The 21502-nt window shown below is 39.8% G+C and overlaps 3 protein-coding genes across 6 annotated transcripts; all 3 read right to left on the bottom strand.

Moving 5' to 3' along the window:
• Positions 1-449: 449 nt before the first annotated feature.
• Positions 450-5998, bottom strand: LOC121776304 (chitinase 5-like). 2 transcript variants are annotated; one of them, XM_042173478.1, is made up of 3 exons: positions 5847-5998; positions 1081-1435; positions 450-988 (listed from the first exon to the last, which is right to left on the bottom strand). In XM_042173478.1, the coding sequence occupies exons 1-3, from the start codon at positions 5943-5945 to the stop codon at positions 576-578; spliced, it is 867 nt and encodes a 288-aa protein (XP_042029412.1). In that variant the 5' UTR covers positions 5946-5998; the 3' UTR covers positions 450-575. The 2 variants fall into 2 exon arrangements, with proteins under 2 accessions (XP_042029412.1, XP_042029413.1); XM_042173479.1 differs by having other exon boundaries at positions 1081-1378.
• A 1506-nt stretch (positions 5999-7504) lies between these two features.
• On the bottom strand, positions 7505-10907 carry LOC121776303 (BRASSINOSTEROID INSENSITIVE 1-associated receptor kinase 1-like). 3 transcript variants are annotated; one of them, XM_042173476.1, is made up of 8 exons: positions 10843-10907; positions 10510-10768; positions 9580-9849; positions 9436-9506; positions 8954-9061; positions 8541-8837; positions 8074-8450; positions 7505-7964 (listed from the first exon to the last, which is right to left on the bottom strand). In XM_042173476.1, exons 3-8 carry the CDS (start codon positions 9711-9713, stop codon positions 7650-7652), a joined length of 1302 nt encoding a protein of 433 aa, XP_042029410.1. In that variant the 5' UTR covers positions 9714-9849; positions 10510-10768; positions 10843-10907; the 3' UTR covers positions 7505-7649. The 3 variants fall into 3 exon arrangements, with proteins under 3 accessions (XP_042029410.1, XP_042029409.1, XP_042029411.1); XM_042173475.1 differs by having other exon boundaries at positions 9580-9826; XM_042173477.1 differs by having other exon boundaries at positions 9580-9826; positions 10513-10768.
• Positions 10908-18324: 7417 nt separating this feature from the next.
• Positions 18325-19389, bottom strand: LOC121776305 (chitinase 5-like). Its single transcript, XM_042173480.1, has 2 exons — positions 18929-19389; positions 18325-18838 (listed from the first exon to the last, which is right to left on the bottom strand). The coding sequence occupies exons 1-2, from the start codon at positions 19332-19334 to the stop codon at positions 18426-18428; spliced, it is 819 nt and encodes a 272-aa protein (XP_042029414.1). The 5' UTR covers positions 19335-19389; the 3' UTR covers positions 18325-18425.
• Between the last annotated feature and the right edge of the window lie 2113 nt (positions 19390-21502).

The following is a 21502-nucleotide window of genomic DNA, read 5'->3' as shown; positions in this document are numbered from 1 at the left end:
CTGAGCTCTCAATGAAAGCACCAGTTGTTAAGGACCGTCCTCCTTAACGTCGATTTCCACACAAAATCAAGAAACGAGATGTCGTCGTTGTCGAGCGCCCAACGTTGGGTCGTGACTTGGGCGGCAAAAAGGGGCGGTTGAGACCGAGATCAGCCTCGTCGGCAACCTTAGGAGATGTTTCTTGTTTGATACTCAATTGAGCCAAAAGAATGATAATTTCATATATTGATTGAATGAATAAAAAAGATAACAGTCTATCCTATTTATAATTCTACTGACTTAATGAACAAGAAAACAAAGATATAGAAAAAGATATGCTAAATCCCTATAATATCTAAACTAAATAATAATAATAATAATAATAATAATAATAATAATAATAATAATAATAATAATAATAATAATAATAATAATAATAATAATAAACTCGTATCACTTAGTTTCATAGGTGAACAAGGACATAGTATTTCATAATTTTATTAATAGCACACAAACTTTTATTTATTCAAACGCAGTTTTATTACACTAACTCTCTTATCCATCAAACTTGATTTATTCCAACGATCTCTCCTCTCCTAACAACGGAGATTAGGTCCAGGACTAACTCCGAGTTGGCTGCAGTAGCTTGTGTAGTAATTAACCCTAGCAGTCACGGTGGCTGGATTCGCCCCGTTGCATTCAAGATTGCCGTTGATGGCGCGGATACTCGCCCCAAAGCCCTGCCCGGATATGATAAGCGAGTGCACATTGTTCATCCAGAACCACAACGCGGTCTTAAATGAGATAATAGGGTCTCTAGCCACTATATCAGGGTTGTTCAATCCATCAAACCCTATGGCTTGGCCGGCCGGGCCGTAGTTGTAGTTCCAAGAGATTTGTATCGGGCCTCGTCCGTAATAGCCCTGTCCCGGTGCGCAGGGCCACTGTCTGTTGTTGCTGTCGCAATAGTTTCGGGATTGCCCATTTATCTCTCGTGTGTAGCAGAAGTCTGCATGGGAAACATATTAAATCGATTTTTAAAAAAAATCAAACTTCATGATTTAAATGACTATTAACCCAAAATAAAAAAGACAAACTTACGTCCGGTCTCATGCGTGACATGAGCAAAGAAGGCGGCGATCTCCCGCTTAGCATTGTCGGTGGAGCCAGTGGTTCCAAACTGAGGATACGACCTAATCGCCTGGAGGAAGACGGCGCGTGTGTAGAAGCCTTTCCCGGCGCAGCCAGCCGGGGCCTGATTAGCGATCCCGTTGAAGAAATTATCCGTCACTACGTTACTAACTACGACTCCGTTACTTCCTCCAGGCGAACCACCGTAACATGGCCCGGAACGGCAGCCATTGCCGCAATAGGCGTCACCAGAGCCACAGTAGCCGAACTGGCTGCAGCAGAGGTTGGGTGTGTTGGAAATCATAGAAGGAATCAAAGGGATATTCTACGAAGATTACATAAAATCAGACACGGAATTGAGAAGATTTCTAGCGGATTGATTAGGCAGTAGAACAATACCGAGAGATCAAATCAGAATTGCGTCTATTTAAATTTCTCACCGGACTAAACGAGAAGTATGATTGGATCCGACGAGAGATCCTCAAAGAGGATCCCTACCCCTCAGCCGACGTAGCGTATGGATGGGTGAAACGGGAGGCAGCTCGACTCAAGATCATGTCACCGGCGTCCGATTCAACATCCATTACCGTCGGAAACGAAGCATCATCGGGGGTCGGATTCGGATTTGGGGCAAGGGAGTATCGTCCACAACAGAAACAGAACCGAGGCCAGCCGACGCCGACACCACGTTCGGCCACCAACCGCCGGGGAAACAACCGGCCAGACAAGTCAAACCTCTGGTGCTCCCATTGTGGAATGCACAAACACACCAAAGAAACGTGCTTCCAATTGGTAGGGTACCCAGAGTGGTGGGAGGAAGAGAAAGCCGCCAAAGCCAAGGTAGCCGTCGGAATCAATGGCGGAGGAAGAAACCAGATTGAAGGTCTCTCGACCGGCGGAGGGAGTCAAGCCGTGACGGGATTCCAGGAGAGGAGGACCGAAGCCGGAGGTCTCTCGACCGGCGGTGGCAGCCGCAGTGAAAGCAGCGGCGACGGGAGAAAGACCGCAGAGGCGATGAGCGCCTCTCTACGGGTTGAAGACGACGAGAATGGAGGTACTGGGCTGGGGGATGAGAACCCTAGCCCATTTAGAAACAGCTTTGCAATTAAATCCTCAACTTTTAAGAAATTTGGCATTTTACCCCATTCCGAAAATTATAAACAAAATACCCCCCAGATTCTTGATAATCCCAAAAACGACCCCATTATATGCAAAAACATGTTTTCACCCCTAGAAAATCTATCTTATGCTTTTGAGGCCCAAGAGTGTAGTATTATTAATGACACGGGATGGATCTTCGATTGTGGGGCCACCGATACTATGTCTTACGATCGGAATGATTTTCTAGAAATTCATAAGACCCAAAAATCACACATTAAGACTGCAAGCGGGGGGATAACACCAGTTGAAGTGGCGGGAACTATAGAAATTTTCCCTAATGTTCAAATTCCCAACTGCCTCTATGTTCCTAAACTGTCCCAGAAATTAATGTTAATCAGTCACGTGACGAAGAATTTAAATTGCTCTTTGCTGATGCAACCGAACTTCTGTATGTTGCAGGATATCCGGACGGGGAAGATTATTGGACGTGGCACTGAGCGTCGTGGGCTTTACTTTGTGGACGAGATTGCTCGACAAGATGGTGCGGCGATGCTTGCTCACGGGTCCACTAATCAAGATACTTGGCTCTGGCACCGTCGGATGGGCCATACCTCTCCGGGTTATTTGAAATCCTTATTTCCTAAACTCTTTGTTCCTAGAAATTTTTCATGTGAAGCCTGTGTTTTGGCCAAGAGCCACCGAAACTCTTTTAAACCAAATGATACTCGTGTTGACACTGTTTTTTCCTTGATTCACTCTGATGTGTGGGGCCCAACGCCCGTAGGAACTAGTTCTAGTTTTCGATATTTTGTGTTATTTGTCGATGATTGCAGTAGAGCTACTTGGGTTTATTTCATGAAACATAAATCAGAAGTATATGATAAATTTGTGATGTTTTATAAAATGATTCAAACTCAATTTCAGACATCTATCAAAATCTTGCGATCTGACAATGGGGGGGAATTTTTAAATAGCTCCATGACAAATTTTTTCAGTGAAAATGGGTTAGTACACCAAACTTCTTGTTCCCATACACCAGAACAAAACGGGGTAGCAGAACGGAAAAATAGAATCATTCTTGAAATGACCCGAGCCCTCTTATTTGACTCTAAGGTACCCCCATCCTTCTGGCCTGAAGCTATAGCCACATCCGTTTACCTCCTTAATCGCCTTCCCACTAAAGTGCTAAACCGAAAGACCCCTCTGGATCATTTATCTACCTTAACTAAAGTCCCATCAGCCTTATCCTTACCACCTAGGACTTTCGGTTGCTCCGTCTACGTGCACGTCCCAAAACATGAAAGACATAAATTCTCCCCTTGTGCAATTAAGTGCGTTTTCTTGGGATATGGGGTTAACCAGAAAGGCTATCGATGCTATGACCCCAAGACCAAACGGGTCATTACCACCATGAACTGCAACTTCCTTGAGACTGAATTTTTCTACCACCTTGGGACTCAGGGGGGGAGTGTGAGACAGGGGGAGCCGTCTGTCCAAAATAACTCCCTACGGTGGTATGTGCCAAGTACCTTTGATTCGGACCCAACAGAGCAAGCTGGCACTGTTCATGAGCCGATCTCACCTACGGAGACGATCCCAACAACGCTTCCGCCGCGTGCCTCTGATCCAACCGTAACGGAATCCGAGGTAATATCTAGTAATCCTAAAATTTCAGATATCACCCCTAACTCACTTGATACAGAAGACGAGGAGGATACCACTATTGATCAGGATATAGGGCAGTATGTACTCCCTCCACGGAGTACAAGAGGAGTTCCGCCAAAGAGATATTCTCCAGAACGAATAGGAAGGAAGAGCAGGTACTCAGTAGCAAACTTTGCCGAAGCCAACTTATCAAAAATGGCTAGAGCATTCCATACGGCACTGTGTGAGGAGGAGATCCCTAGAACCTTTGAAGAAGCTGTCAAAATTAAACACTGGAGGGAGGCAATGCACGTCGAGATGAGGGCACTAAAAAGAAACGGCACCTGGGAAGTTAGCCCGTTGCCCAATGGAAAGCACACAGTTGGCTGCAGGTGGGTCTTCACAATTAAACGAAGACCAGATGGAAGTATTGATTGATACAAGGCTCGGTTAGTAGCAAAGGGCTACACACAGACTCATGGAGTGGACTATTCGGAGACATTCTCCCCAGTCGCAAAGATGAATACCATAAGGGTCCTACTATCAGTGGCGGCAAACAAAGACTGGCCACTACATCAGTATGATGTCACCAACGCCTTTCTTCACGGAGAATTGAAAGATCCCATCTATATGGAGGCTCCACCTGGGTTCACAGAAGAATTTGAAGAAGACAAAGTGTGTAAACTGAAGAAAACACTGTATGGGCTAAAGCAGTCCCCGAGAGCTTGGTTCGGGAGGTTCACAGAAGTAATGAAGCAATATGGCTATCAGCAGAGTAACTCCGATCACACACTTTTCATCAAGCGGAGAGGGGAAATGATCACCTGTCTAATCATCTATGTAGACGATATGATCATTACAGGCGATGACGCAGAGGAGATAAAGGATCTCAAGGGACATTTGGCTACAGAATTTGAGATGAAGAATCTAGGAGATCTCAAGTACTTCCTTGGGATTGAAGTGCTCAGATCGGGAAAGGGAATCTTCATTAATCAACGAAAGTATGTTCTCGATCTCTTGACAGAAATATGGATGCTCGAATGCAAACCCGCAGATACTCCTATGGTGCAGAACCATGGCCTTCAAATAATTAAAGGAGCAGCGTCAACCGATCGAGGAAGGTACCAACGGTTAGTAGGGAAACTCATCTATCTATCCCACACTCGGCCGGACATTGCATATGCCGTTGGAGTTCTGAGTCAATTCATGCATAATCCACAAGACGAACACTGGGAGGCAGCACTTAGAGTGGTGCGCTATCTGAAGGGAACCGCAGGACATAGAGTGCTGTTCCGAAAGAATGGACATCTCGACATCCATGGATACACAGATGCAGACTGGGCAGGGAACCCAGTTGATAGGCGATCAACAGGAGGTTATTTCACCTTTGTGGGTGGAAATTTGGTGACTTGGAGAAGCAAGAAGCAGAAAGTAGTGGCTTTGTCAAGCGCATAGGCTGAGTTCCGAGGCATAAAGAGTGGACTCACTGAAATACTTTGGCTTAGGAGAGTAATGAAGGAACTAAATCTCAAGTCACAGAAATCCTGCAAGCTACTATGCGACAACAAGGCTGCGATAAGTATCTCAGAAAATCCTGTGCAACATGATAGAACCAAACACGTTGAGATTGATCGACACTTCATAAAGGAGAACCTTGAAGAAAAGATAGTAGAAATCCCATATGTGAAATCCGAAGACCAACTGGCGGACATCTTGACGAAGGCCGTTCCAGCAAAGAACTTTCAAGAAGTTTTGGGCAAGTTAAGTTTCGGAAATCCCGTCACTTAACTTGAGGGGGAGTGTTGGAAATCATAGAAGGAATCAAAGGGATATTCTACGAAGATTACATAAAATCAGACACGGAATTGAGAAGATTTCTAGTGGATTGATTAGGGAAATTGATTGAGGAAATCTTACCTTGTACAACATCTCCTTAGCTTATATATCATGTACCATTGTCATAATTGTGAAGAATATAATAGAAAATATACCTTTCTACAGGGTGCACAGCCGCAATTCTGGCCGGAAACGTGTGTTCCGGTGGCCAGAAGGAGAGCGAGAAGTGTGTAGAGAGTGAGAGAAAGTTTCATGTTTGGAGATAATTAAGAGTGAGAAATTGTTGTTTTGGTGTGGTGAAGAAGGCAGGGATGGATGGGTATTTATAGTGTAAAATCAAGATGTTTTGAAGCTTGGAAATTATGGACATTTAAGTATGGAAAAGTATACTTTTGACGTTTGATGAATGCCAATAATAGTGATTATTTATGTTAGAATTTCAATTAATTAATTTAAATATGTTGATAATGTCATAATTATCTGAAGTTGTGCCTGATTTTAATATTGGATTAGGTGGGTTTTATTTTTCTTTTGGATATTTGTCAGCTAGCTACTCACTTTTGAAAACTGTGTAAACTATAAGTTCCACTATCTTATCATTTTGTTATGTAAATCACATACTCTTGAAAGTAAATTCCATTTCTATTTTAGTCGATCCTTTAAAATTATATACTTCTATTTACTTCAATTTTAGGAGGGATTCGAACAAAAACTGCCTCTACAACCATGAAAAATAAATTGCTAGATCTCGCATCCACTTAAAATAGAATTGTGGAAATATGAGAATCTCTTTCATTGTAAGAATTTTATATTAAATTAAAAAAAATCTCCAATGATATGAGATCTATTCTTCAATATACTTAATACTTTAACTATTTTTCATTCTATCTTTCTTACTTTATCAATTGTACACTAAAAACTGAATTCTTTTAAGAATTTATATTTTTAAGAGAGGGTGTGGTATTAAATAAGATTTTACTAGTAGTAATATATAATGAAATTGGCTTGATGAAAGAAAAAAATATAAAACATACTTCTATTTTAATTAGTTCGAATATAACCATAATTAAAGTTTAATTATATCCCTACCACAATTAGGCTTGGCTCATTCTTCATCGTAATAAATAAAATTAATGAGCTCTTAGCAGCCAAAATTAATGAGATCTCAGCAGCCAAGACTCATTGACTAAGCTAACAACTTTTACCATAATATCTAGATTAATCCTTGTTTAGTACCACTAAATTAAAACATTACTAAAAAACTAAAAGTAACACACTCCTTCTGTTCTGCCATAAGTGACTCGTATTCGTTTTTTAGATTTCCCACCTAAAGAGAATCATTTTCTATTTTGTCAAAATATAACACAATTAATTTCTCTTTTACTTTATTTTTTCTTTACTTTATTTACTCTTCTCTCCTCTATGTTATGCTCTCTCTACTTAGCTCTCTAAACATCGTTTTCTTAAATGTCGTACCTAAAAGGATTGCCTCCCATATGACGGGACGGAGGGAGTATGACATAAAATTAACGTAAATATGACTACTATTATCTATATTAACTTAATTATTCTTCTGGCTTCCACCTTGAGGGCAATATATATTGACAACCGTGGGGGTTGACAAAGACCTACATTTTATTTTATCAACTTTATTGTCCTAATTTTCTAATTATTTTCTTTAGCATTTTGATGGATTTATGAGATAGGACATTGGCCTCTTTATTTATGATTTAACTAGTATTTCTTTCATTGTTTCTCTTTGGGCTGTTGGTCTATAATACCATAATTTTTTGTCGAAATTTAGTATTTCCCATTAACTTAAAAATTTGATTGCAATATAAGAGAAATCGGACAAAAACAAACGCCGTTTATGGGAGATGTTTGATAAACTAAGAATGTCCGGAAATGGACAAGGGAGAAGGTGAAAAGAGCTGGTTTCATCGAAGCTATTGCCTGAATCATCTGGGATCGGATAGTAACTCTGCCTCAGTCAAAGAGCAACTATCAAAGATCATCCATCCTTCACTGAGAAGGACGACACTCCCAGGGGTTAAAAATCTTTTATGCCATAAGAATTTTTTCCACCTCTCATCGCATTCGCCATCTTCGATCATTCTCACGACTTCCGACATCGTTGGGCGTTCATGTGGATCATCTTGTATGCAGATGAGAGTTAACTGAAACAACTTCTCCACATCCTCTTTTACAAAATTTCCTTCAAAACTTGAATCAACCAACACTTCAAATTTTTCCTCCTTGTATACTGTATATACCTATAAATTATAAATGTGTAAGGAGAGTTGGCCAAAGAAGCTACACTAAAATCAATTCTTTAACTTTGTACATATATTGCATATAGCTATCTATCTATATAAGACTTACCATTTCAAGTAACTGCATCCCATCCTTAGTCGCAAGATGTTGAAGCTCATGACTATACTGTCCTGTGATGAGCTGAAGAAGAAAGATCCCATAGCTAAAAACATCGGCTTTCTCTGTAAACTTACCGGCTAACATATACTCAGGGGCCATATGACCGGATGTCCCTTTTATGGTAGAATCATCGTGGCAGTCCATGAATTCGGCCAAGCAGAAGTCAGCCAAGACTGCTTGAAAGTCCTCATCCAACAGTATATTTGCAGCATTAACATCGCGATGAATGATAGTTCTGACACATTCTTCATGCAAATAAGCTAGACCTTTTGCGACCCCAAGCGCTATCGAGTTTCTAACTGGCCAGCCAAGTGCAGGCTGTCTCCCTAGAGGCATTTAGCTCACACATAAGCATTATATAAAGACATACATTCATATAACAAAAATAAACACCCAAAGGAGTTGATGAAGCTTACTTTTTAAGCATGATTCCAAACATCCAATCTGCATGAAAGGATAAACAAGCAGCTGTTCTTCTTGTGTAATGCAAAATCCAATAAGTTTGATTACATTATGATGTATTACAAGGCTCGCCATTTCTAGTTGTAACTCAATTACTTGTTTTAATCTTTTAACTACCACTACAGAGCCATTGTTCAGTCGACCTTTATATACTGTACCATGTGCACCACGTCCAATGAAATTTTTGTAGCTAAAATTGTCCGTTGCAATTAGTAGCTCAAGTAGGGAAAAGCTCTCAAGTCCATCATACTCTTCATCAGCGGACAAAAACAAATAAGTTACTACGCCGGTATTCAAAATGTGTCTACATAGCTATATGGAATACACAATATGCAATATGTATACAGCAAGCCAATTTGCAACTAACCGGGAATGCCAACCAAACCTTCGCGCACATCACAGTCCTTTGGTTTCCTTTTCCAACGCAGAGCAGAAAATAGCTTCTGTGATATAGTTTTAGAAGCATTTTTCCTATCTGCAATGGTTACTTTGTCAAATAGGACTTATAAATTTATTGAAACATTTTTTTTCTTTCTTTTCAGACAGATGTTACTCGCTCTGTCCTAACAAAAGAGCAACAATTGATTATTATTTAGAAGTATATAAGTAAGATGTTTATGGAAAGTAATTTAAGAAACACTTAAAGATTTAACTCGTTATGCTCTGTTCTCTTCAAGATTTTTGAGCTTGACTTGTTTGCCTTTGAGGTTTTCTGTGTGTTTCTGTTTCTACTAACAAAAATTTAAACCCCATCTTATTTTTCAAAGCTTCCATCTATCTAATAGTTGTAGACTACGTCTATGCATCAATCAAACAACGAGCGATATATATATAAAATCACAAACTAACCTTCGATGATAGAATCATTTATAACTGGAAGTTGATGCGATGATGAGGAAACAGATCTCACACTTGAAAAACTGAAAGATTAACTTAAATAACTGTCAGATATGTTATCAAAAGCAGAGACTTACAAAGTTGACTTGCAATTACCTGAGAGTTACGTCGGTATAATCAGAAGCAATGGTGGAGATGGAGTTTTGGTGGCAGAGTTGCCATATCTGCTCTCTCTTCACCACTGCTGTCACCAGCCTCTCCCAGTTGTCCCGAGGCGACGAATATGACATGTTTCAACTTATAGTATACAACCAACATTGCACCAGTCTCTCCCAGTTGCCACAATTTAAATGTAATGCAATGCAAATTCAGTTGAAATTGATAGCCTTCTTCTCAGAAATTGCTGCGAAATAAAAAAGAATGTCCCTATTGACTTTTCAGCAATTTAGATGAATGGAATGTCAATGCCAGAGAAATTAATATTGAAATAATTGACTTTCACTTTTCATCAATTTAGATATTATTCCCAAGTTTTGTTTGGTTTCATTTCATTGAAATTAGTGAGTATTATAACTACCCTCGCCATATGAAACTACAATAGTAACATCAAATAGAGGTTGGATATTCAAGTAAAATATGGAATGACATATAAAGCACAGTTGAAGTAAGTATATTGAGTTTTATGAAGCTAAAGCTGTCCCCCATGAATTCCTTTACCAATAGACCTGAGCTTAGCCATCCTGACCTCACCCAAAAAGTATTAGCTCAAACCAGCCCGTATATGAACGTACACTAATAGTACCTTTTGTGGTTGGGGAAAGCTCACCCTCCCTAAAATGACCATGGTTTGAAAAAGATTGGGTCGGGCCAGTTTTGACAACTCTTCCGGAAAGGAGGAACAGACTTTGCAATTTTTTTTTGTACACTCATAATACTATGATATAGGCTAATAGAAATTTATTACACACTACAGGAAACACATCAAATGTTATGCAATCAAGTACATGATGATTGAAATATAATAGCATGATCATCTTGGCCCAGATAGTACTTCTTCGTCTAAACCAGAACTATAAATGTCATTACCACCTATCCACTCTGAATTGGGACAGTTGTTGAGAGGATACTCTTCTTTTCTGACTTCTTCCTCGGACCACTCAGCCGAGCCACCACCAGCTCCCAACATCCTCACCACATTCGACATCCTTGGACGTTTGTCTGGGTCGTATTGTGTGCAGAGAACAGCTATAATCACCAGCCGCTTCACCACTGCCTCCATGGAATCATCTTCACCATCTTTGTCGACCATCGATTCCCATCTTCTATCTTCATAATTTCTTTTTACCTGAGATTAGATGTATGAGCTGAGTTTGGCTGTGAAAATATTAAACATCATCTCAAGAAATGCCTTTCCCCTACCAAATTAATGATTTTGTCTCGACTCTTAGGGTGCGTTTGCTTTGAGGTATAAGGAATACAAGCGATAAGCTTGTGATCGTGACTTTAAGAGAGAAATTTTGTTAGGAGACGTTTCTCCTTGAAGGTTGGCCTAATAGATAAAACAGTACTCCCTCTGTCTCATTAGACTTGGCTTTTTTTAGCACGATTATTTAAATGAGCAAGATTATGGTGTATGGTTTGTGACTCAATGGCGGACGCAGAAATATTTTATGGCAGGGGCTGTACAATAAATTCTTTTTAGTTAACATACACTTCTTTCGTCTTTTAAAAGTAGAAATTTTTATGGCGGCACGAGTTTTAAAATGAAACTGGTATAGTTAGAAACAAAATTTGATAAACTAGTTGAAATAGTATTAGTTGTAGTGAACTCTACATCATTAGTAGTAGTATAATAAGTGATGCAAAGATTTTTAAAATTTTAAAATATCTAATGAATCAAAATGATAAACATTTGAACTTACTGTATTTATAAGAGTAGTAAAAACAGGTTCAGTACATTTTTAAATTACAGTGCAACAATTAAACATTTTTAATACACTAAAAAGTACTAATAGAAGTATAACATGTGATGTTGGGATTCAATACGCACAAGACTTTCACACACTCAGGTGAATCACACACACACTCACAGTTGTATGATCACTCACAATGCAGAAGAACACACACTCACACTTAGAGTATCGAAGATGGTAATCTTGGAGAGAAAACTTGAAAACTCTTTATTGATTTTCACTACTAACTACGTACATGGTTTTGAGCTATTTAAAGCTCTACAATCAAGTAGCAACTGCTACTAACTAACTACAAGAAGAATCAAGAAAGCAAGAAGAATAACTGCTACATTTCGGCTAACTAACTGCTGCACCAACGGCTAGTTTCTCTAGGCCGAACTTCCTTCTCGGTTCAAGACCGAACTGTTGCTTCTTCTTTTTCGGCTCAAGACGAACTCTATTCTTGACTCAAGACCGAACTTTCTTTTCGGCTCACAACCGAGCACTCTCTTCGGCTCACAACCGAGCTCCCTTCTCGGTTCACAAACCGAACTCCTTTCTCGGTACACAAACCGAACTCCTTTGCTTCTCGGCTCAAGACCAACTGTCTTCTCGGCTCAAAGCCGAACTCAAAGCCGAGCTTCCTTCTTCTTCTGCTAGTTCCAAGCTAGTTCCAGCTCGGTAAGCCGAGCTTACCGAACTCCTTTCTGGCCGAGCTTCTTCCAACTGAAATGAGTACTCCATTATTACAATTCTCCACCTGAGGGCTCATCTCAGTTCTTGCACAAACATTGATCAACTTCTTGCAATGATCAAACTTGTCTCTACTTAGAGATTTAGTTAGCATATCTGCCGGATTGTGCAAGGTGTTAATCTTAACCACCTTCACCCTTCCCCTTTCAATCTCATCTCTAATAAAGTGCAACTTTATGTCTATATGCTTGCTCCTTTCATGGAAACCCGGATGTTTAGCCAAGCATATAGCTGAGCTGCTGTCACAATGAATCACCATTGTTTCTTGGTCAAAACCAAAATCAGAAATCACTCCCTGGATCCAAAAACTCTCCTGTACAGCTGCAGTGAGAGCTATATACTCTGATTCTGTAGTTGAGAGAGCAACTACACTCTGCAGACCTGATTTCCAACTGATCACAGTTCCAAACATGGTGAACAAATAACCTGTTTGAGACTTTCTGGTGTCCAGATTTGCAGCATAGTCTGCATCACAATACCCCTGCACAACCTCCTCAGATCCACCTTCCCAGCCATTGAACACAATCCCCCAGTCCTTAGTTGACTTCATGTACCTCAATATCCATTTAAGAGCATTCCAATGCTCCTTCCCCGGGTCTGCCATGTATCTGCTAGTCACTGAGATAGCATGAGCAAGATCTGGTCTTGTACAAATCATAGTGTACATGATACTCCCAACAACACTAGCATAAGGGATAGCCTCCATCTCATCAGCCTCTTGCTTAGTTTTAGGAGCTTGTTCCTTTGATAATCTGAAACTCTGGGACAAGGGTGTTGAGGCAGGTTTAGCATTCTCCATTCTGAATCTCTGCATAACTTTGTCAATATAATCAGTTTGCAGCATCCACAGCTTCTTGCAGCCTCTATCTCTCTGAATATGTATGCCTAGGATCTTCCTTGACTCTCCTAGATCCTTCATTTCAAAGCTCGACTTCAGATCTTGTTTAACTTTCTGAATTTCTGTCATAGAAGGGCCTGCAAGTAGCATATCATCCACATAGAGTAACAGGTAGGCAATGGGAGTCCTGCCTGCCTTCTTGATGTAAATACAATCATCATATTCTGACTTGGAGAAGCCAATCTTCTTCATCTGTGCATCAAACTTCTTATTCCACTGTCTAGGACTTTGCTTAAGTCCATAAAGACTTTTCTGTAGCAGGCACACCTTGCCTTCTTCTCCAGTCTTCACATAGCCCTCTGGCTGTTCCATAAAGATAGTCTCCTCTAGATCCCCATTGAGGAAGGCTGTCTTCACATCAAGCTGTTGTAGCTCCCAGTCTAGCTGGTTCACAACTGCCAACAAGATTCTAATCGAAGTGTGCTTAACAACTGGAGCAAATACTTCATTGAAATCAATTCCTTCTTGCTGTGTGAAGCCCCTAGCCACCAGCCTTGCCTTGAATCTGATTCTATCTTTATCAGTGGTCTCAATCTTTTTCTTAAACAACCACTTACAACTGATCAGCCTCCTTTCTTTTCCATCTGTAGTCAGTCTGGATTTATCCACCAAAATCCATGTTTTGTTCTTGAGTAAAGATTCCATTTCCTCATTCATGGCTTCAATCCACCTTTCTCTGTCTTTACTCTTCATGGCTTCTTTATATGTGAGAGGATCTGCAATATCAATGCCCTCAGCAGCACAAAGTGCATAGTAGACCACATCAGAAAACCTTTCAGGTGGTCTTGTATTTCTTCTGCCTCTATCTCTTGCTATCTGGTACTCTCTGGCAGAATCTGCTGTAGGCTCATCAATTTTTCTACCTCGAGCTAGAGCACCATCATCCTCTGGTTCAGACTCACTTTCTGAGTCAGAGGCTCCACCTGCTCCTTGGCAAAGTCCCACTGGCTCCACCTTGAGGAAATCACTCTCAACTTCATTGGAGTCCAGCTTCCTTTTTAAGTATGGCATCTGATCCTCCAAGAACACAACATCCCTACTCACCACCACCTTCTGCCTACCAGGCTCAATGCACCAGAGCCTATACCCCTTAACACCCCTCTGATACCCCAGCAATATGCATTTTAGAGCCCTAGCCTCAAGCTTACTTTGCCTAACATGAGCATAGGCTGCACACCCAAACACCTTGTATTTTGAGTAGTCACTATGGGCTCCATACCACATGTAATCAGGAGTTTCAGACTTAAGGGCAGTAGATGGACACTTATTTATGAGATAGGCTGCTGTATACACAGCCTCTCCCCAAAATCGGTTGCTCAGACCAGAACTGAGTAACAAGCACCTTACTCTCTCTAGGATAGTCCTATTCATCCTCTCCACAACACCATTTTGCTGGGGGTTACCAGGAACAGTGCGGTGCCTCTTCATACCCTTCTCTTTGCAAAACAGATCAAACTCAGTAGATAGGAATTCCAAGCCATTGTCAGTTCTTAGGCATTTAACACTCCTTCCCTTCTCTAGCTCCACCTCTTTACACCATATCTTGAATTTTGTGAATGTCTCTGATTTTTCTTTCAGTATGTACACCCACAGTTTCCTAGTGTAGTCATCAATAATAGCAAGGTAGTATTTCCCACCACCAATTGAGCTTACAGGTGAAGGGCCCCAGAGATCACTGTGTATGTAGTCTAATGGGGCTGTAGAAGAGTGAATACCTGTAGGATAGGGTGCCTTCTTTGCTTTTCCAAGTATACACTGCTCACAGGGGTCCATCTTGTTGAAATCCCCAGAGATCAGGCCCTTCTTGATGAGTTCTTTCAAGCTTCCTTCTGCTGGATGGCCCAATCTCTTGTGCCATAGCATTATGGAATCATCTGACACTGCATTGCTTTCTCCATCAACAGCCTTAGCCTTCAGATAATAGAGAATGTGCTCTCTGTCAGCCTCCATCATCACTGCATTCCCAGATTTCACAAGCATCTTTCCCTGACTCATCAATATGGTGAATCCTTTCTCCTCCAGCATTCCCAATGAGATGAGATTTCTTTTCACTTCCGGAATATACCTCACCCCAGTTAGGATCTTTATAGAGCCATCTTGCAAACTTAGCTTCACTTTCCCTATCCCTTTGATCTGACACACATGGTTATTTCCAAGAACTACAGTCCCTGATGCTTCCTGAAGATCATGAAACCAAGATTTGTTGGGGCACATATGGAAGCTGCACCCTGAGTCCATTATCCACCTGTGACTGATACCATTATCACTTACATTCATGAGTTGAGCAGGGGGATCAGTACTCTCTACACAATCAGAAGTGTTGTGGCCCTCAGAGGCTAGTTTTCTCTTCCAGGCATGGCAGTCCTTCTTCAAGTGCCCTGGTTTCTTGCACCAAAAACATGCTCTGGTTTCCTTCTGAGCATCAGAACTTGAGGGTTTAGAGCCCTCAAACTTTTTCTTGAAGTTCTGCTTTTTGAACTTCTTCACATTCAAGGCCTCTGCAGCTTGAACATTGGAGCTTGCAGAGCCTCTGCTGGTAGTCTTCTGGAGTTCCTTAGCCATCAAGGCCGAGTAGACTTCTGCATAGGTGATAGGCTTATCTCTGCCATAGATAATTGCATCACTCAACTGGTCATACGAGCTAGGCAAGGCATTCAATGTAAGAATGGCCTTGTCTTCATCTGAAATTTTAACATCCACAGAGCCCAGATCATCAATGATCTTGTTGAACTCCTCCAACTGCTCTATGATAGATTTTTTCACCAGAAAAACTATAGGCATAGAGCCTCTTCTTGAGATACAGCCGGTTAGCCAAAGATTTTGCCAGGTAAACTTCATCTAACCTGTTCAAGATCTCCACCGCAGTCTTGGCTTCTTGAACTTCCCTCAAGACCTTATCTCCAAGGCACAGAATCACTGCAGAATGTGCCTTGAGCTGCATCTCCTCCATCTTTGCCTGAGCTTTATCATCAAGCATTGGAGCCTTTCCTTTCTCTTCTGTATTTGCAAGAACTGCGGCCAAGCCTTGTTGAATCAAGACCGCCTTCATCTTCATCTTCCACAGGCTATAATCATTCTTGCCTGTGAACTTTTCTGCATCAAGCCTTGCTGCCATCTCTGAAACCGTTTGATCCTCTGCAAATCAGCTTCAATATCCCCTTTCCCACAGACGGCGCCACTTGTTGGGATTCAATACGCACAAGACTTTCACACACTCAGGTGAATCACACACACACTCACAGTTGTATGATCACTCACAATGCAGAAGAACACACACTCACACTTAGAGTATCGAAGATGGTAATCTTGGAGAGAAAACTTGAAAACTCTTTATTGATTTTCACTACTAACTACGTACATGGTTTTGAGCTATTTAAAGCTCTACAATCAAGTAGCAACTGCTACTAACTAACTACAAGAAGAATCAAGAAAGCAAGAAGAATAACTGCTACATTTCGGCTAACTAACTGCTGCACCAACGGCTAGTTTCTCTAGGCCGAACTTCCTTCTCGGTTCAAGACCGAACTGTTGCTTCTTCTTTTTCGGCTCAAGACGAACTCTATTCTTGACTCAAGACCGAACTTTCTTTTCGGCTCACAACCGAGCACTCTCTTCGGCTCACAACCGAGCTCCCTTCTCGGTTCACAAACCGAACTCCTTTCTCGGTACACAAACCGAACTCCTTTGCTTCTCGGCTCAAGACCAACTGTCTTCTCGGCTCAAAGCCGAACTCAAAGCCGAGCTTCCTTCTTCTTCTGCTAGTTCCAAGCTAGTTCCAGCTCGGTAAGCCGAGCTTACCGAACTCCTTTCTGGCCGAGCTTCTTCCAACTGAAATGAGTACTCCATTATTACATGTGATATAGGCGTAGTCTACAGGTAGGGGACTTGACATTTGCCAATTTTACTATTCTTATTAATTTAATTAGTCTTGTTATCTCATCACATCTTTTTCCTCAAGCAGCAACGATAGCCATTTTTTTTAAAATTCCTTGTATAATTTCAACTTTCAGCCCCTCCTTTTTGTTCAGTCTTTTACATTTTAGACTTCAAATACATTAGTTTGGTGAGGACTAAAGACATTTTTTAAAAATTTCAAATTTTTTTAAAATATAAAATATTTTAAAAAAAAAAAGTAATTTGGGGAGGGCTTAAGCCCTTCCTCCCTTGGCTGTGTGTCCGCCACTGTTTGTGACCCACATCGCCACATGCTGCTCCGGAGTACATGACAACAGGTTCTTGCATCTCTACTCCTCGTCTAATTACTATAGTTGAAAAGAATGATGAGAGCTGTAAACCAAACAAACTAGGCCTCAGCTCAAACTCACCTTGTTTCGTTTCTAGTTTCTATCTACAACTTGCACACGAACTCAGCTCAAATATTTACCCGAGCTTCAATTTCATCTCTAAACCTAGTAAGTTACTAAGTCTAGCTACTGGTCTGGCTTTCTCTGAAGGCTGCTGTTTTTTCATGAACAGGTCACTTGACCACGAGATGTGATGTGTACAGTTTTGGAGCCGTTTTGCTTGAATTAATGACAGGGCTTCGAGTTTTCGACTCTAAGCAGCCTGTAGGAAAGCGTGATGTGATCAATTGGGCAAAACCTTATTTGAGTAACGAAAAAAAAACTGTCTCGAATAGTGGATTGTGGATAAGAGGGTAAATACCCTCCCAACGAAGCATGTAAAGTTGCCAAGATATGTGTACTGTGTCTGAGGGTAGAACCAATATTAAGACCAAAAATGTCCAAGGTTGTAGGTGTACTTGAATCACTGTAATACCAATTTCTTAGTACGGAATGGTCTTTGGGCTTTGCAACACAATACCCACTCTATATGTTTGACGAAATTTGAAATTTCCGTCCCACAATAGGAATCACTCTTATTGTGGGCACAACTTTTAAGAAACGTAAAGAATAATGGGTTGGAAAAGTTAGTGGAATATGAGACCCACTTTTTTATAATGCTTTTATAATAAAATGTGAGTAAAGTGAATTAGTGGAATGTGTGACCTACTTACCATTTATTTATGATAAAAATAAAACATGATTTTTATTGTAGGACGGACCAAAATTGCAAAGTGTGACTCTTATTATAGAAGGAGTATAACAAAACATCATTTAACCAGGATATTCAATGTAATACAATCTTAAACAAAAGAAAGAACAAAAGAAAACTGAAAGACGATTTGAATAATTCTATTAATCCAAACTCCATATAAATTTCAAAGTAGATATAAATATTCAAGTCAACACGACCCAACTTAGTTTCATAGGTGAACAAGGACATAGTATTTCATAATTTTATTAATAGCACACAAACTTTTATTTATTCAAACGCAGTTTTATTACATTAACTCTCTTATCCATCAAACTTGATTTATTCCAACGATCTCTCCTCTCCTAACAACGGAGATTAGGTCCAGGACTAACTCCGAGTTGGCTGCAGTAGCTTGTGTAGTAATTAACCCTAGCAGTCACGGTGGCTGGATTCGCCCCGTTGCATTCAAGATTGCCGTTGATGGCGCGGATACTCGCCCCAAAGCCCTGCCCGGATATGATAAGCGAGTGCACATTGTTCATCCAGAACCACAACGCGGTCTTAAATGAGATAATAGGGTCTCTAGCCACTATATCAGGGTTGTTCAATCCATCAAACCCTATGGCTTGGCCAGCCGGGCCATAGTTGTAGTTCCAAGAGATTTGTATCGGGCCTCGTCCGTAATAGCCCTGTCCCGGTACGCAAGGCCACTGTCTGTTGTTGCTGTCGCAATAGTTTCGGGATTGCCCATTTATCTCTCGTGTGTAGCAGAAGTCTGCATGGGAAACATATTAAATCGATTTTTTAAAAAAATCAAACTTCATGATTTAAATGACTATTAACCCAAAAAAAAAGACAAACTTACGTCCGGTCTCATGCGTGACATGAGCAAAGAAGGCGGCGATCTCCCGCTTAGCATTGTCGGTGGAGCCAGTGGTTCCAAACTGAGGATACGACCTAATCGCCTGGAGGAAGGCGGCGCGTGTGTAGAAGCCCTTCCCGGCGCAGCCAGCCGGGGCCTGATTAGCGATCCCGTTGATGAAATTATCCGTCACTACGTTACTGACTACGACTCCGTTATTTCCTCCAGGCGAACCACCGTAACATGGCCCGGAACGGCAGCCATTGCCGCAATAGGCGTCACCAGAGCCGCAGTAGCCGAACTGGCTGCAGCAGAGGTTGGAAGCACAGCCGCAATTCTGGCCGGAAACGTGTGTTCCGGTGGCCAGAAGGAGAGCGAGAAGTGTGTAGAGAGTGAGAGAAAGTTTCATGTTTGGAGATAATTAAGAGTGAGAAATTGTTGTTTTGGTGTGGTGAAGAAGGCAGGGATGGATGGGTATTTATAGTGTAAAATCAAGATGTTTTGAAGCTTGGAAATTATGGACATTTAAGTATGGAAAAGTATACTTTTGACATTTGATGAATGCCAATAATAGTGATTATTTATGTTAGAATTTCAATTAATTAATTTAAATACGTTGATAATGTCATAATTATCTGAAGTTGTGCCTGATTTTAATATTGGATTAGTTGGGTTTTATTTTTCTTATGGATATTTGTCAGCTAGCTACTCACTTTTGAAAACTGTGTAAACTATAAGTTTCACTATCTTTTCATTTTGTTATGTAAATTATGTAAATCAGATACTGCTTGAAAGTAAAGTTCATTTCTATTTTAGTCCGTCCTTTAAAATTATATACTTTTATTTTATGAAGGATTCAAATAAAAACCGCCTCTACAACCATGAAAAATTGCTAGATCCCGCATCCACTTAAAATAGAATGGTGGAAATATGAGAATCTCTTACATTATAAGAATTTTATATTAAATTAAAAAAAATCTCCAATGATATGAGATCTATTCTTCAATATACTTAATACTTTAACTATTTTTTCATTCTATCTTTCTTACTTTATCAAATCTCTTTCATTATAAGAATTTTATATTAAATTAAAAAAATCTCCAATGATATGAGATCTATACTTCAATATACTTAATACTTTAACTATTTTTTCATTATATCTTTCTTACTTTATCAATTGTACACTAAAAGCTGAATTCTTTTAAAAATTTATATTTTTAAGGGACGGTGTGGTATTAAATAAGATTTTACTAGTAGTAATATATAATGAAATTGGCTTGATGAAAGAAAAAAAATATAAAACATACTTCTATTTTAATTAGTTCGAATATAACCATAATTAAAGTTTAATTATATCCCTACCACAATTAGGCTTGGCTCATTCTTCATCGTAATAAATAAAATTAATGAGCTCTTAGCAGCCAAAATTAATGAGATCTCAGCAGCCAAGACTCATTGACTAAGCTAACAACTTTTACCATAATATCTAGATTAATCCTTGTTTAGTACCACTAAATTAAAACATTACTAAAAAACTAAAAGTAACACACTCCTTCTGTTCTGCCATAAGTGACTCGTATTCGTTTTTTAGATTTCCCACCTAAAGAGAATCATTTTCTATTTTGTCAAAATATAACACAATTAATTTCTCTTTTACTTTATTTTTTCTTTACTTTATTTACTCTTCTCTCCTCTATGTTATGCTCTCTCTACTTAGCTCTCTAAACATCGTTTTCTTAAATGTCGTACCTAAAAGGATTGCCTCCCATATGACGGGACGGAGGGAGTATGACATAAAATTAACGTAAATATGACTACTATTATCTATATTAACTTAATTATTCTTCTAGCTTCCACCTTGAGGGCAATATATATTGACAACCGTGGGGGTTGACAAAGACCTACATTTTATTTTATCCTGAGAGTGAGTTGATAATCTCCTTATTGTAGTGAACTTGTACCTATAGGGATGCGGAGTCTGATCCCCATAATTGCACCTTAATCTAGAATCTAGAAAATTGTGCACTATAACCATATTTGTTTACTAAAATTCTATCCGGGAAAGTAATTCGTTTGCTAGATGATTAGGATTTAGTATTTGTTTTTATATTTAATCGAATCAAAATTTTGAATAAAGATGCCTCACTTAAGGGTACTTCAAAATCCATAATAAGATGTTCAAGTAACATAATTAATAGGTGAGGTGCTCGAGTCACTTTTATACTTCCTCCCCAACTAGTAGATTGGGGTCCAAGTAATGCTTAAAAAGAACAATACAGATATTGAGTATATAATAGTGAGAAATGTTTGTTTTTTTTATAAATGTGTGAAAGAGGTATAAAATTTTAAAAAAAGAGGCAGGAGTATTACAACATCCTTCCAACAATATGTTATCACGTTGAACTTATAAGCAACATTACAATGTTATTAAGCAGCAAGATTAGTGAATGACATTGATGGACTTTCGTGGATTGCATAAACGACTATTTATGTTGCATTAAATGTAGTTTATTTTGCATTATAAATAGTCTTTTATGCAATCCATGAAAATCCATCAATGTCATCCACTAATCTTGT

This window comes from Salvia splendens, chromosome 18 (genome assembly GCF_004379255.2).
Source record: "Salvia splendens isolate huo1 chromosome 18, SspV2, whole genome shotgun sequence".
Taxonomy (NCBI): Eukaryota; Viridiplantae; Streptophyta; class Magnoliopsida; order Lamiales; family Lamiaceae; genus Salvia; species Salvia splendens.
Note: the sequence above shows the minus strand (reverse complement) of the source record. Positions and strands in the feature narration are given on the sequence as shown.

What these genes read in the sequence shown, in the direction of transcription:
- LOC121776304 (XM_042173478.1), bottom strand. Translation starts at nt 5,945, where the DNA reads ATGAAACTTTCTCTCACTCTCTACACACTTCTCGCTCTCCTTCTGGCC. An exon ending in GCTGTGCACCCTGTAGAAAG is followed by an intron (nt 1,436 to 5,846) that starts GTATATTTTCTA and finishes TAATCTTCGTAG; the next exon opens with AATATCCCTTTGATTCCTTC. An exon ending in TGTCACGCATGAGACCGGAC is followed by an intron (nt 989 to 1,080) that starts GTAAGTTTGTCT and finishes TTTCCCATGCAG; the next exon opens with ACTTCTGCTACACACGAGAG.
- LOC121776303 (XM_042173476.1), bottom strand. Translation starts at nt 9,713, where the DNA reads ATGTCATATTCGTCGCCTCGGGACAACTGGGAGAGGCTGGTGACAGCA. An exon ending in TATACCGACGTAACTCTCAG is followed by an intron (nt 9,507 to 9,579) that starts GTAATTGCAAGT and finishes TTAATCTTTCAG; the next exon opens with TTTTTCAAGTGTGAGATCTG. An exon ending in GGATGCAGTTACTTGAAATG is followed by an intron (nt 7,965 to 8,073) that starts GTAAGTCTTATA and finishes TATAATTTATAG; the next exon opens with GTATATACAGTATACAAGGA.
- LOC121776305 (XM_042173480.1), bottom strand. Translation starts at nt 19,334, where the DNA reads ATGAAACTTTCTCTCACTCTCTACACACTTCTCGCTCTCCTTCTGGCC. An exon ending in TGTCACGCATGAGACCGGAC is followed by an intron (nt 18,839 to 18,928) that starts GTAAGTTTGTCT and finishes TTTCCCATGCAG; the next exon opens with ACTTCTGCTACACACGAGAG.